The sequence below is a fragment of the Perca flavescens genome, chromosome 11 (assembly GCF_004354835.1).
Source record: "Perca flavescens isolate YP-PL-M2 chromosome 11, PFLA_1.0, whole genome shotgun sequence".
Lineage (NCBI taxonomy): Eukaryota > Metazoa > Chordata > Actinopteri > Perciformes > Percidae > Perca > Perca flavescens.
In genome coordinates, this window is record NC_041341.1 from 20,257,955 (window position 1) to 20,276,775 (window position 18,821).

At 38.5% G+C, this 18,821-nt stretch overlaps 2 protein-coding genes across 2 annotated transcripts in view; one reads left to right on the forward strand and one right to left on the reverse strand.

The window, feature by feature from the left end:
- hoxd10a (homeobox D10a) overlaps positions 1-9,990 on the reverse strand; it is a 42,417-nt gene extending 32,427 nt beyond the window's left edge. Inside the window, exons 1-2 of the transcript XR_003693658.1 lie at positions 9,655-9,990; positions 2,072-2,256 (exon numbers count right to left, since the gene is read on the reverse strand). The gene's annotated coding sequence lies outside the window, so the exon portion shown is untranslated. The remainder of the gene's footprint in view (positions 1-2,071; positions 2,257-9,654) is intronic.
- Positions 9,649-18,821, forward strand: lnpa (limb and neural patterns a). Its single transcript, XM_028590359.1, has 13 exons — positions 9,649-9,824; positions 10,682-10,781; positions 11,198-11,239; positions 13,779-13,966; positions 14,049-14,107; positions 14,214-14,254; positions 15,132-15,215; positions 15,311-15,362; positions 15,461-15,682; positions 16,787-16,892; positions 17,131-17,201; positions 17,515-17,670; positions 17,844-18,821. The coding sequence occupies exons 2-13, from the start codon at positions 10,755-10,757 to the stop codon at positions 18,014-18,016; spliced, it is 1,221 nt and encodes a 406-aa protein (XP_028446160.1). The 5' UTR covers positions 9,649-9,824; positions 10,682-10,754; the 3' UTR covers positions 18,017-18,821.

Sequence of the window (18,821 nt, forward strand, 5' to 3'; positions counted from 1 at the left end):
AAAATGACAAACTGATCACATTGATGCAAAAATCCAATATTGCCCTAAATAAGTCGTTAATTTGCAAACATTGCTCACAACCACAAACCTTGTGATTTATTTATTTTCCTCATTGACATATTTTCACTCTGTAGGAAAGCTAACAGTATAGCAAAATATCAGAATTATGGCCCCGACCATGGCTCTGAAATATCAATAGCCTAACTGTGCTGTGAATTAATAAATTCATGGCGCTGTCCGTGGTCCTGAAGAAGCAGATGGATTTGTATTTGCGCCTTTTTCTCTAAGTTCCATACTTTTAAAGCAAAAAGAGTTGTTTATGACGGTTCGGTAGATGCAAGACGAATCCAACCCCACTGTTAAAAATGAATACATCACCTACAGCGAGGAGAAATTTAACAGATTGTACTATCAGTGCATTTTATTATTTAACGATTATTTTAGGCATTTTTATGCTTTTGTCAACAGAGAGAAAAGGGCAGACCTGCAGCAAAGGGTCCTGGGTCGCACTCAGCCTTAATGGTCAATGTTCTACATTAGCAGCCTATAGCGTGTACCATTAATCATATATCATCAGTATATAGCCTACAGACTACATAATATTTCATTTCAATAAATGTACACTTATTGCCTGGCATTATTCAAACATATCAAATTTAAACATATTTAAACATAATATCAGTAAGTTGGCATACATGGAAGGAGAGACGGAACGCAGGGAGAACTAAGGAACGTATGTAAAGGGATAGTAAACAAAAGTCGTCACACATCAACGCATATTAGAGCTATGTTAAGTCAACAGCTACAGAAAATAAATTTGCCCATTATGTTACATTACGTGGAAGGTTATCGATAGAAGATTACTGTAACAATTTCATTAAACACAACAAAATACCATGACTTTTACAAAACTATCAAGGATGACACTAATTCCATGACTTTTTTCAGGCCTGGAAAATGATTTTTCCAGGTTTTTCAAGACCATGGGATTCCTGTTGGTAAATTTGAAGCACCCTCTGTTGCTCTCCCAACTTCTATTGCTGCTTGACAAAACCATAATTCAGTCCATATTACTCTACTGTTCCCCCTGTTTCCTTAACATGCAAGGACAAATTGCTCCGTGTTTCACACTCCAAAACCATTGGCATCCTTACCTCCAACCTCTTAGATGTCAACAGCAGAGCCATCACATACATAGCACTCACCATAGCACACAACCTTCAACCCATTTTTCACAGTACTCCAATCAAGAAGTAAAATAATTTTGTTAAAGTGTGCATATTATGCTCATTTTTAGGTTCATAATTGTATTTAGAGGTTATATCAGAATAGGTTTACATGGTATTATTTAAAAAAAAAACACCATATTTTTGTTGTACTGCACGTTGCTGCAGCTCCTCTTTTCACCCTGTGTGTTGAGCACTCTGTTTTAGCTACAGAGTGAGGCATCACACTTCTGTTACATCTTTGTTGGGAGTCGCACATGCACAGTAGCTATGTAAGGACTACTACTCAGTCAGAAGCAGAATATGAGGGTGTGCCACGCTAGCAGCTGTTATTATTATTATTATTATAACGTGTGTTACAAAGTGATGCACGTTGTCATGGAAGTAAAGGCTGGACTACAAGAGAGCTGTTTGGAGCAGTTTGTGAACAGTGTTTTCTGTTGGAGATGGTAAGTCCCTTTGGGGTGGACATTGGGCTTTTTCACTTTGTGAACCTATTACATGCACAAAACAGATATATAACACAATAAAGGAAAACTGTTAACGCTGATCACAGGGACACACCTCTATTTGCTAAATGTGTAGATGGGATGTTTCTAGGTGTAAACTGTATGGAGGTATCTACACTATATTATGGAAGTTCCATAGTTGGCATAATCAACAGGACACTAAAAGCACTCTATTGTGAGTTACTAAGGACTGCAAATAATACGCCAGTTGGGTCCTTCAATTTTGTGCGAAAGAAGGCTGCATTTCTCCGCAATGCTTGGAGGAAACTTTGGAAAGACACACCTTGAAAGGCACGGTTCTGACCCATCTTGAAAGGCATAGTTTAAAGGACATACCTGAACTTAGAAGATGTCCTTTCTTTTTGTGCCGCCATTTTAGCCGTGGATGCATTTGGCTCCACATCAGCACATCATCCTTTCCGGATATTCACTCGTCAGTGAGCCCCCAAGTGATGAACTTGATGTTAAAGTAGTGAGACCTTCTTGTCCTCTGCTTGGAAACCAGATGAAACCATGGGTTCCTAAAAGTGAACATACAAAAAGTGCTTTAGAAAGGACTGATGGTGTAGTTAGACAGCAAGTAAAAAATATCTAGCTACAGCCACTTGTGATGACTATAGGGAGTTGGAACATGCCAGGTTGTGGGTCGGGGACAGAAACGCTACTTGCTATGACAGTCATAGCTATGGCTGTAGCTGTGGCTATGGCTACTGCTATGGCTGTACCTGTGGCTATGTCTACTGCTATGGCTGTAGAATATTACTTTACTCACATATAACTGGCCTACTAACTCTGGTCAAGAACAAAACCATAACAATTCATTGCACCAGTACGATTCCAGCACGTACCTAATGATACATCATGTGTGTTGCAGCTTTGGAAATCACAACAGCCACATGTATAGCCAGTCACAGTAAGTCAAAAGTTATAAGTGCACATAGCTAAAATCCCAGCCACAGACCAAGCTAAATCTGACAGTCAGTGTAGGGAACTAACTTGGCTACATTAGTTAGCATTAGCTGCAATGACATACATGTGTATGTGTGAATGTGTGTGTTTTATCCATCCACCATATTATTGACCATTATCCATTAAATGACAATACCATTTGTAGCTAGCTAGCTAATCAAACTAATGCTAAAGTTTCTACATCATCATCAAGCTAACTGCTTTATCTAGATTCTAGATTCTTGCACATAAACAGACAATTTAGCTATATCGATTTACAATTTATACAATTGTGTTCACAAATGGCATAAAAATTACAGAGACAAACATCTATGTAACCACTAGCTCAAGGAAAAAAACCTTTTGTCAAAAATAGAGATGTTTCAACCCCTGCTGCTCAAACATGGTAGAACCAGGAAGTATTTAGATTAGATAAACCCATTGACATATATAAAATGGACCAACAGATCCCGTTGCTCTGGACGGAGACCAGTGAAGGCTATTAAGCACTTTTCTGGTGATGGCTGAGCGTTACTGCGGAGCCTCCAACTGAGCTCAAAGACACAATCGTTAACCTATTTTTACAAAAACGTCTGCTACGGAGCCATAATGTGAGGTACAAGGTAATGGAGCCTTTTATACATTGTCGTGTTTCTTTAGAAATAAACAATGGACATATAAAGTCTTTAAACGTTTCAGATGTAAAGTTATTTGCTGTCAAAGTGGCACCAAAATGAATGGCAGTCAATGGAATGCTAACGGGAGGTGATGGCTTGTTAGCATCAAAATGGCGCCATAGGAGCTACGCGTTCTGAGGAGAAGCTTACCCCCTTGGATAAACTTCTGCAGAACCTTTTGCTTGAGGACAAGAGAGCTAACAAGTGAGTAACAAAGTAAGATAATGCTTTGATATTACAACAAGCAGTGCTTAGCTTACCATCCAACTATAGATAGACAGAATTGATAGCCTGGCTGACACCAGACCCTTCTCAGTTGTAACTGAGAGTGGGTCTGGGAAAGGTTCATTGACAGTTCATTTCCAAAGGGGCGTCACCAACGGACGCCGCTCAAATGCCTTTGGGCGCATTGGATAGTCCAACCAATCAGACCAACGATCAGGGTGACGCTGCGCTTCGGTAGCCATCATGTTGAATGTAAACAAAAAGCTACTCGCCATCGCTGCGCTATCGTCGTCGCGTAAAGCCCGCCTCAACGATTGTGATTAGTGTAAAGCCTGCCTCAGTGGTTGTGATTGGTGCTTTGATTTTGGGGACATTGGAAATGGGTTTGAATGTGGTCTTTGCCAGACTGACTTGCAGAGCAAATCTCAAATTTTCTGGAAGTTCATCAGGGTTTACCAAGGGGGTAAGCTTCGCTTCAGAACTCCTATGGCGCAATTTTGATGCTACAAAGCGATCACCTCCCGTTAGCATTTCATTGACTGCCATTCATTTTGACGTCACTTTGACAGCGAATAACTTTCCATCTGAAGTGTTTAAAGACTCTATTTGTCCATTGTTTATTTCTAAAGAAACACGGCTCCATTAACCTTGTACCTCACGTTATGGCTCCATAGCAGACGTTTTTTGTAAAAATAGGCTAACGTGTAATGTGTTGCTTGCTAGCTCGAAGTTTGTTGTTATTTCGTTGTTATATTTATTTTGAAACTGGGCTTTTTGATGGCTTACTGAGACACATACCATGTTTAGTTTAGTTTAGTTTATTTGTTTATCTTGAACAATCAACAATGTTGCAAAACATAAAAAACATAAAATAAAACACAAACAATCAGAATCTAACAAAAAAAAAAAAAAAAATATATAAAAAGGATTAGTTCGAGAAGGAGCAGGCAGAAGCAAATACCTTATTTGGTCCCCCTTATTTCCCAAAATCATATTATACAAAGTAAAATAGATATGCAAATACAGCATACAATCTTTCAGTCTTACAATAATTTACAACAATACAATAATATACAACAATACCTTTAAATTACAAATTACAATCCTATGTTTCAGTTAATTGTTTTCTGTATCGATCAAGTAATGATGTCTTTAATCTATTTTTTAACTGAATGATATTATGGCTCTGTTTGATATCATTGTTCAGTCCATTCCATAAGGTCACCCCACAAACTGAAACACACATGCTTTTAACAGTAGTTCACACAAGAGGTTGCTTAAACATACAATGACCTCTTAGATGATATCCCCCATTTCTTTCATTAAACATTGCACATATGTTAAATGGTAAATTATTTTCTTTAACTTTAAACATCATTTGAGCAGTTTTAAATGTAACCATGTCCATCAATTTCAGCAAATGTGAATTAAAGAACAGATGATTAGTGTGTTAATAATACCCGATGTGATTTATAATCCTAATTGCTCTTTTTTGCAATGCGCACATTTTTTTCAAGTTGCTTTCAAGTACAGAGTACTGCACACTTTAAATGTAATTTCAATGTATCTGTTTTGATTCCAGAGTGGGACCTTTTTATTGCAAGTCATCTCCTACTCTCCTCCCAATGTTTCTCTCTGACAGTATCAATAAAGGCTTAAAGGCAAGTACTTGTTTCAAAACCTGGCAAGCTAACTACATTGTTTTATCTTGCTGCATGCAAAAACGGCCGTGTACTCGTTTCTCGACCAAGATAATGTGGCATTTTGACTGCCCACAACTGACACCCCTCTGCACGTATTTCCTATACCAGGATTTGATAGTAGGCGTAAAGATATAGAAGAAGACATACTGTATTACTCCCAGAGGTCAAATTAAATCTGCAATTCCAACAGTATACAGAACTGTTGGGTCCCACTGATTAGGCTAATTGAATTGGAACACAATTAATGGCAAATGTAAAAAGTTGTAATGCCATTTAGAAGTTGTTTTGGACCTTAATTACCATTGCATTCACTGTTTTACCATTATTGTAGTACCATTATTATCTCCCAATCAAAGCACAAACAATGTAGCCTAGAAATCTAGACGCACCCTAGCGGCAGCAAATGTAATTTGCAGCCAGGGTCAGTCTAGCAACTCTCCATTAGTTTGCGAGCTGGAAAACCCAAATTCTGGTTAGGCCAATCACATCATGTATAGAGTCGGTGGGCGGGCTTAACATAAGGACGCCAGAGTTGCGAGTTGAATTCCCTGCTACTTGAAAACAAAGAAGATGGCTGCTGCTGCTGCTGGCAAACAGCGGTCTTTTGAATCGGCTTTGGCCGCGACTCTGGAAGACTTGGAGTTAAGCACTGAAGTCATTCTTAAAAAAGGAAGATGTGTTCAGAGTTTTGCCGACCGGATACGGCAAAAGTTTAATCTATCAACTAGCGTTGCTCTGGTTGGCTATGAGTGCAGAGGGAATTTGAAAGACAACCGTTTATCCCGCCCCTTGGATTGAGCCCAGCCAATGGTGAGTTCCCAGACCCAACATCTTGATGTGGGTCTGGCTTGTCAGGCTCAGGCTACAAACAATGTTATTCTCGAGCAAAGATCAAAGGTGTGAATAGGACAGTTGAATCTACTAAATCTACTAAAGCAAACACCATAGTCCTGCCAACCAATGAGGCTTCAGTAGAGAAGAGACTAAGGGGCCATAAAACAGGTGTCTGACATTGATCCATCGAGCGCCATTTAGCTATTGTTGAGTCTCTGTGGTGGACCATTGGCTAGTGTTTTTGTGGTGTGTCTGTTGGCACTAGTCGGTCCATATGATGACTGAGCATGTTTAAGCAGCAGTGGATGCAGTCAGTGAGATGTCTGACTGGCTGTTCACCCAAGCAAATGTTCACCCATCTAGTGTGGGCTCTGCTTATTTTTGCCTCCAGTTTTTCTTTTCTTCTTCAACAACAAAAGACTGCAAACACCAGTGCAAAGCAAAATGTCACAGCACCAGTTGTAGCTTTTTAGCCACCCTAGCCGTGTGGCTTTAGGGACGGCAATGTTGGTCTGTGTGTCCACCACTTTGGTCCACACTAAAATATCTCAACAGTTTTTTAACAGATTGATGAAATTTGGTACAGATATCCAAGGTGCCCTGAGGGTGCATTCTAGGACTGTAGTGATCATCTGACCTTTAATTACACACCAGCACCAATGTTCAGATTACTTACATAAAATTAGGGAAGCAGGTCCCTTGCAAAAATAGTGCAGATGAGATGGTGGGCATCATCCAGCATATCTTCCAAAGGTGGTGGTTGCTCTGTTATTCTCAAAAAGCCTTAAACTCTTCTATTTTATGAAATAGCAAATGTATGACATTTAAATGTTGTTAAAGCAAATCATATAATACTCATTGACGCTATTGGAACGTGTTCTTTTTTTTAGTTATTGTTTCATCTGTTTTTGCCAAATAATGGGCTTTTTGTGATCTGCTCTAGCTTTTATGAGCACCCTCAGGCCAGTGCTGTGCTCACATACTAATGAATCCCACTGTTAAGTTATATTTGCAGTTTAATGTGTTAAACCTGCAAATCTAAACAGCTTGGTAAAGTATACATACTGCCATTTTACAATGTTACAAAACCCTTGTTGGATTAGATGTGGGACTTGAATAGATAATGTGTAATTGCCTTTTTTGTGCCAACCTAATAAATCTGCTGGAATGCTTTCTATATTTTTTTAAATAGATGGACAACACTGTCCTGACAGTGACAACGTTAACGCTGTTCAAACTTCTAAAAATCTACATGGCAACTGCTAATACATTCCATTCACTTAGGCTATGTTCAGACTGCAGGCAAAAGTGGCCCAAATCTGACCAGGTCAGACTTCTTCAGAAGTAGAGTGAACACTCAAATCTGGCCCAGATCTGATTTCTTCAAATCAGATTTAGACCACTTTCATATGTGGTCCTTGAATCAGACCCAGGTCTGATTTTTTTCAACACGGCCGCAGTGTGAACAACCAAGGTGGATTTAATGCAACTTTTACGTCAATCTACATCGACATTTGTCACAATTATGCGCCGGTGGGAGTAAGCCCTAGACACAGACAGTAAAATTCTTAACTTTACTAGGCCTACAAAATGGAGAACAGTGATGGAGCAAGTCAATGATGGGAGAGTGAGGTGTTAGATTAGGTGTTAGACCAAATTAGTGTATGGGGAGATACTTCAATTCAATCAAAACTAGAAGGATCATACCGTAACCACTCCGTTATTAGGTTCTGAAATTAGTAGCAAAGTGATTGTAAAAAACTGTAATGTTACGGCTGCCATTACACAAACATTTAGAAATAAAAGCGAAAATGCTTACTTCCTCCATAACCTCCCTAACAGCGTGCTGCGTCTGATGTCATTGTTATTGTTCTTTTGCGAATGCGGGTCAGTTCGAAACCGCAAACAGTTCACACTGGAATCTGATATAGGCCACATTTTAAAAGGCAATGTGAACAGCCAAACAAAAAATTGGATCTGAGCAAACAAATCAGAATTAAGCATTAAGACTTGCGGTGTGAACGTAGCCTTAGACACTTGTGTCCAAAGTGATTACATTTTTGGTAAACAGATACTATGAGAGTAATTTGTAGTTCAGTGGCTTCTGAAATTTCCATAGGCAATGGCCCTTCAACAGGAGGGCAGAGAAAGCACCTTGGATTGAACCACCAACTTGCAAATAATGGTCAATCAATGGTCAACCAACTGTGGTACAGCCACCTTAATACTACTAATGTGATTGACTGACATGGAAAAAAAAAGAATCACAATAACAGAAGACAGATCCAATATCATTGATGTATCAAACTATATCCTATTGCATACCAGGTAATTATTTCATCTTATTGGTGACCTGGTGCAGTCAGAACAAACTGGAGCTAAACACTTTGAAGACAGTGGAGATGTTTGTGGACTTTAGGAAGGACACAGCCCCACCCGCCCCCATCACCCTGGGTGACTCAACAGTCAACATCGTGGAGTCCTTTTGCTTCCCCCCCCCTCAGGACCTCAAGTGGCTCATCAAAAAAGCGCAGCAGAGAATGTACTTCCTGCAGCAGCTGAAGAAGTTCATCCTGTCAAAGTCAATGATAGTGCACTTCTACACTGCCATTTTTGAGTCCATCCTCACCGGCTTCATCGCCATCTGGTATGCTGCTGCCACTGCTAAAGACATCGGCAGAGTGCAGCGTATCATCCGCTCTGCTAAGAAGGTAATTGGCTGCATTCTCCTGTCTTTCCAGGAACTGTACGCCTCCAGGACACTGAGGCAGGCAGGAAAGACTCTACCGATCCCGCTCATCCCGCCATCCCTAGTCATTACACTTTGCACTAACCTTCATCCTGGACTATAGCCTACATCTGACCATTGTACATACTATATATTCTTTGCACATTCTGCACTCAACCCATTCAGCCTCTTTTTTATTTTCTTATACATATAACAGTTATTTTGTATATATTTGTTTTCTGTATTTATTGTTTATTTCATATTAATGTATAATATGTTTGTTTGTTTATGTTTGCACCATTCACCAATGCAAACTCCACTAAGTGTAGGCTACTAATTATGGCAGTTAGCCTTTTTCTGATTCAGATTTTTGGACTGCATGATGTCAGTCAAGTCCACTCAGCAGTTGACTTTAAGAAATCCCTGTGGGATATTATTTTAATTTCAAAATTCAATTAAGATTAATGAATGAATAAATTATGTATTTCGTACCCAACTCTAAAAGTTTATCACTCCTTAGCCTACATTACAACTACAGCTGCTACAACTAATATTACTACCACTACCATCACTTCTACTACGCTACTAATGTTACTACTATTATTAGTACTACTACTAGCACAGAGCTCTAAAGATTATATTCTTAACCAAGAACAGTATCAGACATAACAAAAGTTTACCACGCTGACACTGTGCGCAATTCACTGTTGTCTTTACAATTGTTTTCTTTACCTATAATGTTACCTGCCTACCAGATTTGCATGAGAACCCCCACCACTGAAATTAATATTTAGTGGGCCTTACTAGACACAGACCAGATTCCCATGAAGGCCCAGCAGTGCTCGTGTTCCATGCTGCTCTTCTGGCGGACCCTCCCACATCTTGGCTCACACAACCTCCGTCTAAAGAGGGCAGGAGGACTGTAGTCCTGCCACAGACTGTCGAAAGTCCCCTGCGCAACTTCACTTGACAAGGTAAATACAACACTACTGGGTTTGAATTCACTTCCCATGCACATTATTTTGCATGCTTGCTTTTACGAAGAACGTTAACTAAGTTAGCAATAATTGCTGTTACTTATCGTGATGAACTGCAGGTTGCTTTGGTATTAGCATCGCCAGCTAGCGGTTAGCTACCCATGGTTAGCTAACGTTAGTGGTACAGCAATGCTAACGCTAAAGGTTTACACGTTTACACAGGTTTGACGCATTATGTGGGTTAAGAAGTTATTAAGGATGACAAACCTTTCCTGTGAGCTAACCGGTATTGTTAGCTAGGCTACCGCTGGTTTTAGTTAACCTCGTTATATCAGTTGCTTCTGACAACATAGAGTGAAGTTGTTAACTTTAAGTTAGCAAGCGTAACGAGTTTAGCCAGGTCTCAACTTCTTATATACTGTCTATGGGTCTCAAGTTTTAAAGACCGTGGTTCAGTTTTTGTTGAAACAGTCTTTGAGATTATGCAACGTAAGGTTATTTTGGAGGCACTTATTTATGGAGCTGTTGCATTGTATTGCCTTATACTGAAGATGTTTCAACAATTTTTTTTTTCAACCCATTTAGTGTTCTATTAGTAATGGTAACGTTAGACAGCATACTAGAAATGCTAGACTATTAAAGACGGACGTATTAGGACCGCACATTATAATTAATCAGCCTTAACGTTACAAACAGCCTCCAAAGTTGAATCAACACCTCTACAGGTTTTCAAAAACGGAACATTCATGACGTTCATGAAGGCAGCATTTATTGCAGGAATGTTGTATTACACTGCATCAGTTTAAGCTACATGTGCCTAATAAATTATTGAATCCCATCACTGTTGTCAACAGGTGGAGAAGTTATCTGTGAGAGAATATCAGAGGAGGGTCCCAGTAACAAAATATCCTACAATCCCTCATCAAAATGGGGGCTGTCATCTCACGGTGGAGGGTTTGTTTACTGATTATGTCTTTCTACTTCATGCTGCTGTACAAATCATGTACTTCTTCACATTGAACAGATTTAGTTATAACCTTTTAACTTTAGATTTGATAAGCTTTCAGTTTGCAAGCACATATAAGACACCTCTAAGCACACATAGTAAAGCTACATAAATTATCACAATTCAGATGTTTATGTTAAAACTCCTCCTGGCATCACCATTTGTTGGAATATTGGCATGCACAGGCTAACTAAATAATTCTGCCAACAACGGAAGAAGACACACATGACGAATGTGCAGAAATAGGAAGATGAAACGGGAAGTTGCCAGATCATTTTAAAGAAGTTGCTTGCACAAACCACTGTTGTTATGGCAAATGTCTTTTTTCTCTATAACTTGGATTTTTAAAATGTTTGCCTTACAGGCCAAACCATCCACTGTGGAGATTTTAGAGGGAATTGATAAGGTATGCTGTGCTGAATTCTCCAAAACACATTTTATTTAAATTGTGTGGTTTAGGAAGTTTTCCATATTTATATTTGCATGCGGTGTGAGATGAAATGCTAGGCTATACATTTACCAAAGTAAACAAATTCATGCTTTAGCTAAATATTTATTAATGTTTTCTGTCTAACCTGCACTGCGGGTAGTTAGACAAAGCCCACAAGAACAAGACATTACCAAACCGACAATTGGTGTGTATATATAGAAAAATTAAGTCATTCAGATAGAGTATGGTCTTAATAATAATAATAATAATAATAAATAAAAAAAGATCATTACAACTTGGCTTTTATTTTGTAGTACAGGCCATCAGTTGTATTGATTATAATAACATTATACTCACCAAAATAATTGCAGAGATCTGGGAATGCGACATTTCTAAAAATAGGTCCAAAGGGGCAACAAAAATAAGCAGTCAGGAAATCACACAGGTTGTAAGGAAGCAAAAAATTTTTCCAGATTATCTCATCCACTTTATTTGGGGGTAAATCTGAAAATGAGTGCTCCAATAATGTTGTCAATAATCCCTCATTGCACTGGAAAACCATAATTGCGACACAGCACCAGCATATAGGTTGGCCAGTAAACTTTTATGGTTCACAAAGGACAAAGTGGGTAATACATCTACATTTGCTTTTGCTTCCTCTGCCAAATGAGTTTGGTCAAACTGGGGATTGATTACAACCTGTCTGATCATTCAATGATATTGTGTATTTATTTCACTGGTGCTTAGTTGCCACTTAAGCATGTTTTTGATTCAGAAACAATGCTATGGACGACATGTTGTATAAGCAGGCATCTTTTGACCATAAGCAAACCAATGTGTCAACAAATGCCAAATCAGCTCCTCATTTGCTGATTGATAGGGCTTTAGTGCTCTTCTACAGTTAAGCTAGTGTTGTGCTATTTTCAGCACTTGTCCTTGGAGCAAGAGACACTAAACCTATACTGAAGAGGTCAGGTGGCATTGACATTGTGAAGAGATGGGTGTTAAGTTCTCCTTTTGAAAAATCTTGTAATATATTATGAAAGAATATTCGGTATATAATTTTCATGTGCATGATTGCACCAAACGTACAGAAATACATACATGATATACTGTAAGGCTGAATGTGAGATCTGTTTATCCAGCACTAGATTGACAGACACACATGTTACAAGAGCACCATAGTGACCAGAAGGGGTCCCATTCTGTCCGCCAGCTATTTATGGATGGGGAAATCGGCACTCAAACGCACTGGTGTAACCTTTCCATTTTTAAAACAAAAGTTGAATAAGCCATTTGTTAATTGCAAAATGATAAGGAATTACAAATAGATATGGCATTTCTGCTAGTGGAGAAGTTTCATCATGATTTTACCAAAATGTTTGTTTTGTATGCTCCTGCTAGTTGAATGTGGAGTCTGCGATTCTGGAGAAAAATTGTTTATTTGAACTCAACACTCAAACAAATGCACCCCTCCCGTCAGTGCTCCTTCAGACGTTAGCATGTTCCAGATTTACCGTTGCTCTCGCTCCTACTGCCTTTCTCTTTAGACATCCGTGGCCTTTCCCCTGTCATGTGCACGAACAGACAAGTGTTGTGTGGCTCAGTCTGAGCCCCTGAGTTTATTTTTCAATTTACAGAGCCAGGGCACATTCACCTTTTCAACTTTCAGTCCTGCTAAAGATGTTAGTGTTCATCATAAGTTCAACAGCTAATCCTAATAATATGTCACTATCAATGTGTTTTCCACTGACAGGCTCAGATTGATATAAGTGTCAACAACATTATGGAAAGGGCCCTAAAAAGAAATAAAACGTTTTTCTTTACCTTTTCACTTGATCCCGTTTGTTAATTTGTCTGATCAAGTCTCATTCACAGGACTCTCGCTCTGGAATGTTACGGTGGTAACTTGACTTATCCACATTGTCAAAATCATCTTTTAGATAACACTAAGCTACACTTTGTACTCCAACACAATAAACTTTTCCTGGGACTCCTCTCTTCAACTCTCCCTTTGTTGTCTTACGGCAACAAGTCAAAAAGTAAAGGAAAACCTTCATAATTTTCTGTAAGGTCCTTTCCATATTGTTTTCAGACACGTATAATAGCAATCTGAGCCATCAGTGGCAAAAACAAGCACTTTCAGTGGACGTACATTGACATTGTTCCTAATTGCCTACTTCCCTTATTTATCCTTCAGTTATGTTTGCCTAGACAGTGGAAAAAAATCAATTTGTTCTGATTGGGTGATACGCTATTATCACTAATATATTTTTTAAATTGTACGCATCAAAATATGTGAAATGTATGCAGAATCAGTTAAAATAATCAAACTGATGCTCAAAGCAATAAACTGTCTGTTACTGTTATGCATTATGTAAGACCAAGCTTTGAGTATGTATCAAACAATGATGGCTATTCTTATGGCACTTGGATTAGATAACCACAGTCGCTGTCTTACTAATACAGTCACTTTTGTGTACTTGTATAATGCTTATTTAATTTTTCCCCACAGGATGTACAAATTCTTGAAGAATACAGTGAGAGGTATCAGAAGCAGTTGAAGATATGTGTTGGGCGACTGCTTCTGTACTCGTGTCTTCTCTACCTGATCACATGTTTAGTTGTGTATTTCTGGTACCTGCCTGAACAGTTGATGGGACGGCTCATTTTGTCTCTTCCCTTCGTTTTATTTCCGTTATTGTAAGTGTGCAAGATAGTCGATCATTTTCACAAAACTATCTACAGTGTAACCAGTTAACCTTTTTTTTCCTTTTCCCTTTAGAGTTTGGTTACTTCGGAAAATGCTTATAATTATTTTTTCACGAAGAACTGAAAAAAATAGTAAGATCCTTTTTGCTGTTGATACATGACTTACAACATAATGGTCATTTTTGTTTAAGTTCAAACTTGTGTTGCATTTTTAAGTAAAAATGTGATTGTTTTTCAGATGAAAAATTAGAGGATCTTAAAGAACAAAAACGGAAAATAGTAAGTTTTTATATTTGTCCAGACATTTGATCTACAGTATAAACACTTTAAACACTGATACCTATGACACAGTCTGGCAACTTGCTGCTAACAAAAAAGATTTTTTCTAAGCCTGCCCCCCCGAATTGCCCCGAAATGACCTATGTATTGAATATAACTTTTCTCTATAAACAATGACAATTGTCATGCATCCTTGGGCTGCCCTGTGGTCAGATAAGTGAGAGAAATGTATTTATAAAAAAAAAAAACTGTATAACTCATTGTAATTTTGATGTCTAGTGGTCTCCATTGAAGTAAAGACTTGCACTCTGCAAGTTATGTAGGAAGCCTTGTAGTACTCTTATTGATCCTCTCAGCATTTTGCAGCAACATATTTGTTAATCTAGGATCTGTACAGACAGCGTTTGATTGGTATAGTGGCTTAACCCAGTAAACCACTCTGCTAATGTCACTTTAATTAATAGCATTTAGTGGAGGAAAGAAATAAATCTGAGAAATTGCTTGTCATCCTCTGTCAAGTCTAATAACTTTTAATAATTAGGGCTGATGGATTTTCACACTCTCCATTATCGAAGTAGTGAATGTAATTATTCTTCATATTATATGTAAACATTTAGAAATGTTTGGTACTTACTTTAAATGAAGATGTACAATTTAGTGAAGTAACTTCCGCGGTGTCACGTTTACTTGTAATGTTATGGTAGGTGATTCTAAGACATTAATTTGTTTTTATACAAAAACCTATTAATTACATTAGATGATCATCAAATAATTACTCTGCAAAAGAGCTATTATAGGTATAGTTTCTTTGTGCAATGTATTGGAATATGATGTAAGCTTTTATCCTGTAATACCTCAATGTCTTGTTTTTTTCCAGCTTGAAGAAGTTATGGAAACCGAGACATATAAAAATGCTAAAATGATTCTGGAGAGATTTGATCCTGATTCCAAGAGAAAAAATGTGAGTTATGTTTTTTACTTTTGTAACATAAATCACTTTGTCTCATTGTTTTCCATATAATTCATGCTTTTGCACACCTTGTTTTCTGTATAAAGGAGCTTGAATCCACTCCAGTTGGAACTCAGATGACTCCAAAACCAGGACAAGGTAGCAATGAGTTCCAAAGACAGCACCTATTCTCAGACCACTTCTCCTTAATCATTACTTACTATTGTTAAGCAACCTGCAATGTTGTTCTGTGTTAGAGCTCCGCCAGCGCAATGTCATCCCAAAGACCCCCTCAGTGGTGGTGAATCCTGCAAGCGGAGCTGCTGCCCGCCCTCCTCTTGCCTCTGGGCCCACCTATCCTGGACGATCTTCCCACTCTGCTCCAGGTGGACCCCCAGAGAGAGGCCTGTCGGCTATAGCTGCTCAGCAGAGCTTGATGAGGAGGCCTGTGACCCCTGGAACACCTGTTCCAGCAGTCGGTGAGTTACCTGCACACAGGGGGACCACATCATAATGTGGTCGATTAAGGTGTGATTTACTCTTCCCTGGCTCTGTGTCCCCAGTTGCACAAGGCTCTGTGGTGTGTGTTGTCAGCAAGGGTGGTATATGTTATACAGTAGTTGTAATGGGTAATTGCATGAATGTAGCTTTCAAATATCCAACCTTTCTCAGACAAGTGTATAATTGTGAACTAAGATTACAAATAGGGGATAACTTTTGATACAGTTAGAATATTTACCTTGAGAATATAATGCTTGTGCTGTACATCTTTGTTTGCTTTAAGAGGTTTTCAAAAGCCAGCCAGCAAACACGATGAAAAACTTTCCATAGAGCAGTTGGTGTGTATAAAAGACATCTGTGGAGTGCAATGTTATTGAATATTCAATATAAATTATTTCTGGACTATGAACACTCAATAGAAGATGCAAATAAGTGCAAATGGTAAAGGAAATATGTTCCTAGAGGAAGCTGCATGCTGTAATTGCCATGTGGAATGCCAACTGTGAGGTATGCACGAATCAGGATAACATTAACTATGATTAATTAGCCAGACCTGCGTTTGTTCTCTGGGCAATGGTGGTGGAATCTCACTAAATGTCTTTTAATGCTTTGTGAAATTGCCTTTGGCATAGGGAACACCTCGCAAATGGTTTACATGACTTGATGTTATCACCTGCTTCTGCTGAAAATTGAAAGTGAAAAGCAATTTGATACAAAGAGTCACCACAGAGTTTCCATATGTTGGTAAATTAATAACCAGCAGGATATTGAGACTCTGCCAAGTCTCACAGAAATGACCAGTCATCTTCCTATGATTGCTCTTGATGTTAGATTATATTAATTACTACTCACCATCACAGCAGGGATTCTGGACGTGCTTTGCAAGGGAGAGCCAGTGTTAATTCATTAAGAAAAAGGGGCCGTTTTTTTTTTTTTAACATTCATCATGGTTTGTGCAGTAAACTGATTCTCAGCCTCACTATTTCACTTTTTGTTTTTATGGTTAGCAGCCTCTGTTTAATGCAGTTTGTATTCAAGACTACAGTGTGTGTCTAACAGGCATTGATGTTGTGCTTTAACAGGGGTGCACCCCCCAGGCCCGCCCCTGGCCAGACCTGTGCTCCCAAGGGAAAGAGGCGCTATGGACAGAGTCATTGAGTATCTTGTTGGAGACGGCCCTCAGAACAGGTACATGACCTCTGCTTTTGGACAGAGAAAAATCTCTCTTCAGCAATACAGTTATATATTGTATAGGCAATTATATATTATTATTATATTATGTATTTGGGGCAAATATAGTTAATGCATTAAGCAGGTTGTTATCCAGCTTATAACAACATAGTGCTGAATTATCTTTTATGTAATATAATGCCATTCTCTGTGTACTGTATGCCGTCTTAACTGGATTGTCTTTCCGTCCTCATAGATACGCTCTCATCTGTCAGCAGTGTCTGTCCCATAACGGCATGGCATTAAAAGAGGAATTTGAATATGTTGGTAAGACTTGGAGAAACCCAACACTCTTTGTCAGTCTCCATCAAACACTGCCTTCCTTTGCCCTCTAGCATTTGGCAGCGTAGTATATCATATAGCTCTTAAATGCCTCTGCCACTACCGACCCCTGTAAGCAAAAAACGCAACAAGATTGAATATGCAAACCAGTACTACACATCAATCTGAAGTGTTTATGCATCTCAGGCATTTTCTGTCATTGATTCATATTCATGTATATTAATCTGTGTCTGTTTTTGAGAATGTATAAGAGAAGTGACATAAAGTATGTATGGTGTTTTTATTTGTTTTGTTTCAGCCTTCCGATGTGCGTATTGTTATTTCTTGAACCCTGCGAGAAAGACCAGGCCTCAGGCACCAAGACTCCCAGAGGTCACTGGCGAACTGAAGATGTCATCTGAGGCATCCTTACCATCGCCTGCTGCCGACGTAGACGCCGACCAATCTGTTTTAGGTGATAATCACACTCAAGCACACACAAGGCATATACCTCTAAAGTGTAATGGCCATGCATGAAATCAGATGTTACCAATATTGGTACATTTAGAAATAAAATGTTAAAATTCAAAATATATTGTACAGTACAGTAGTGTCCATTTTTCTCCATTTATACTTACGCTCTATCAGGGCAAACCAAGCTTGCTGATGTCTCTGCTGAAACACACACCCAAGAGCCAGGCACACCAACAACCAACGAGCCCAGCTCTGAGTCAGACGGCCAAAGCACCCCTGATTCACAAGATCTGCCCTCGGAGAAATCTGACGGAGAGCAAGATGTGTCTGCCATGGAAGTAGAATAAAACAGTGGAGTCAGGCTGGAACTTTATTTTTTCTTTGAAGAAATGTGATAACTGTTAACTTATAAGTAAATGCCGTAAAGTGGAGTAGTACAGCAACAAGTCAGCTGTTGTTGTGGATTTTCTACTTAGAGTACAGGGTGACCTTTCTTTTGAGAATTGCTTTTATAGTACTGGAAATAGTAATGAATTAAATATTAAATCTGTTAACACTAGTGTTTTGTAGCAACCATCAAACAACCCACCACCTGAATGATTTCATGTCCAGCCACTTCTTATATTATCGTATTCAGAGCAATAAGGATTATGCTGCATTAATTTAGGTATTTTTAATGTTGTATATGAGTCTTTTCCCATGTATTCTTTATTTTCCATATTTTATGTTTTTGACTGAATTTCTAACAGTATTCTATCTGGGTTAAATGGAAATTTCAGAAACAAAAGAAATATTTTGTGGGGGAAATACATTTTTCTTTATGGGAAATTATTTATAAATATTTTTCTATATTATGCTGTGCCTTTCATGCCAATGTTGACTGGGGTGCTAACATGTTTACACAACCATGGTACCATAATAGAAATGCACATTAGGTATGTATTTATTGCTAAAATGGAGAAAAGAGATGTATGTCAGTACTGTGCACCTGCCCTAAGTGCCTTTTTATATTTTAACTCTCTGCTTCAGAGTGTTGTCGACAAAACCGATTTACATATAGACAAAGTCATTTAACTGTTTACACGCGGCTTGTTTGCTGAATGTCTGTATTCCTACTCTGTATAAATAATACTAAATAAACTTTTGAGAACA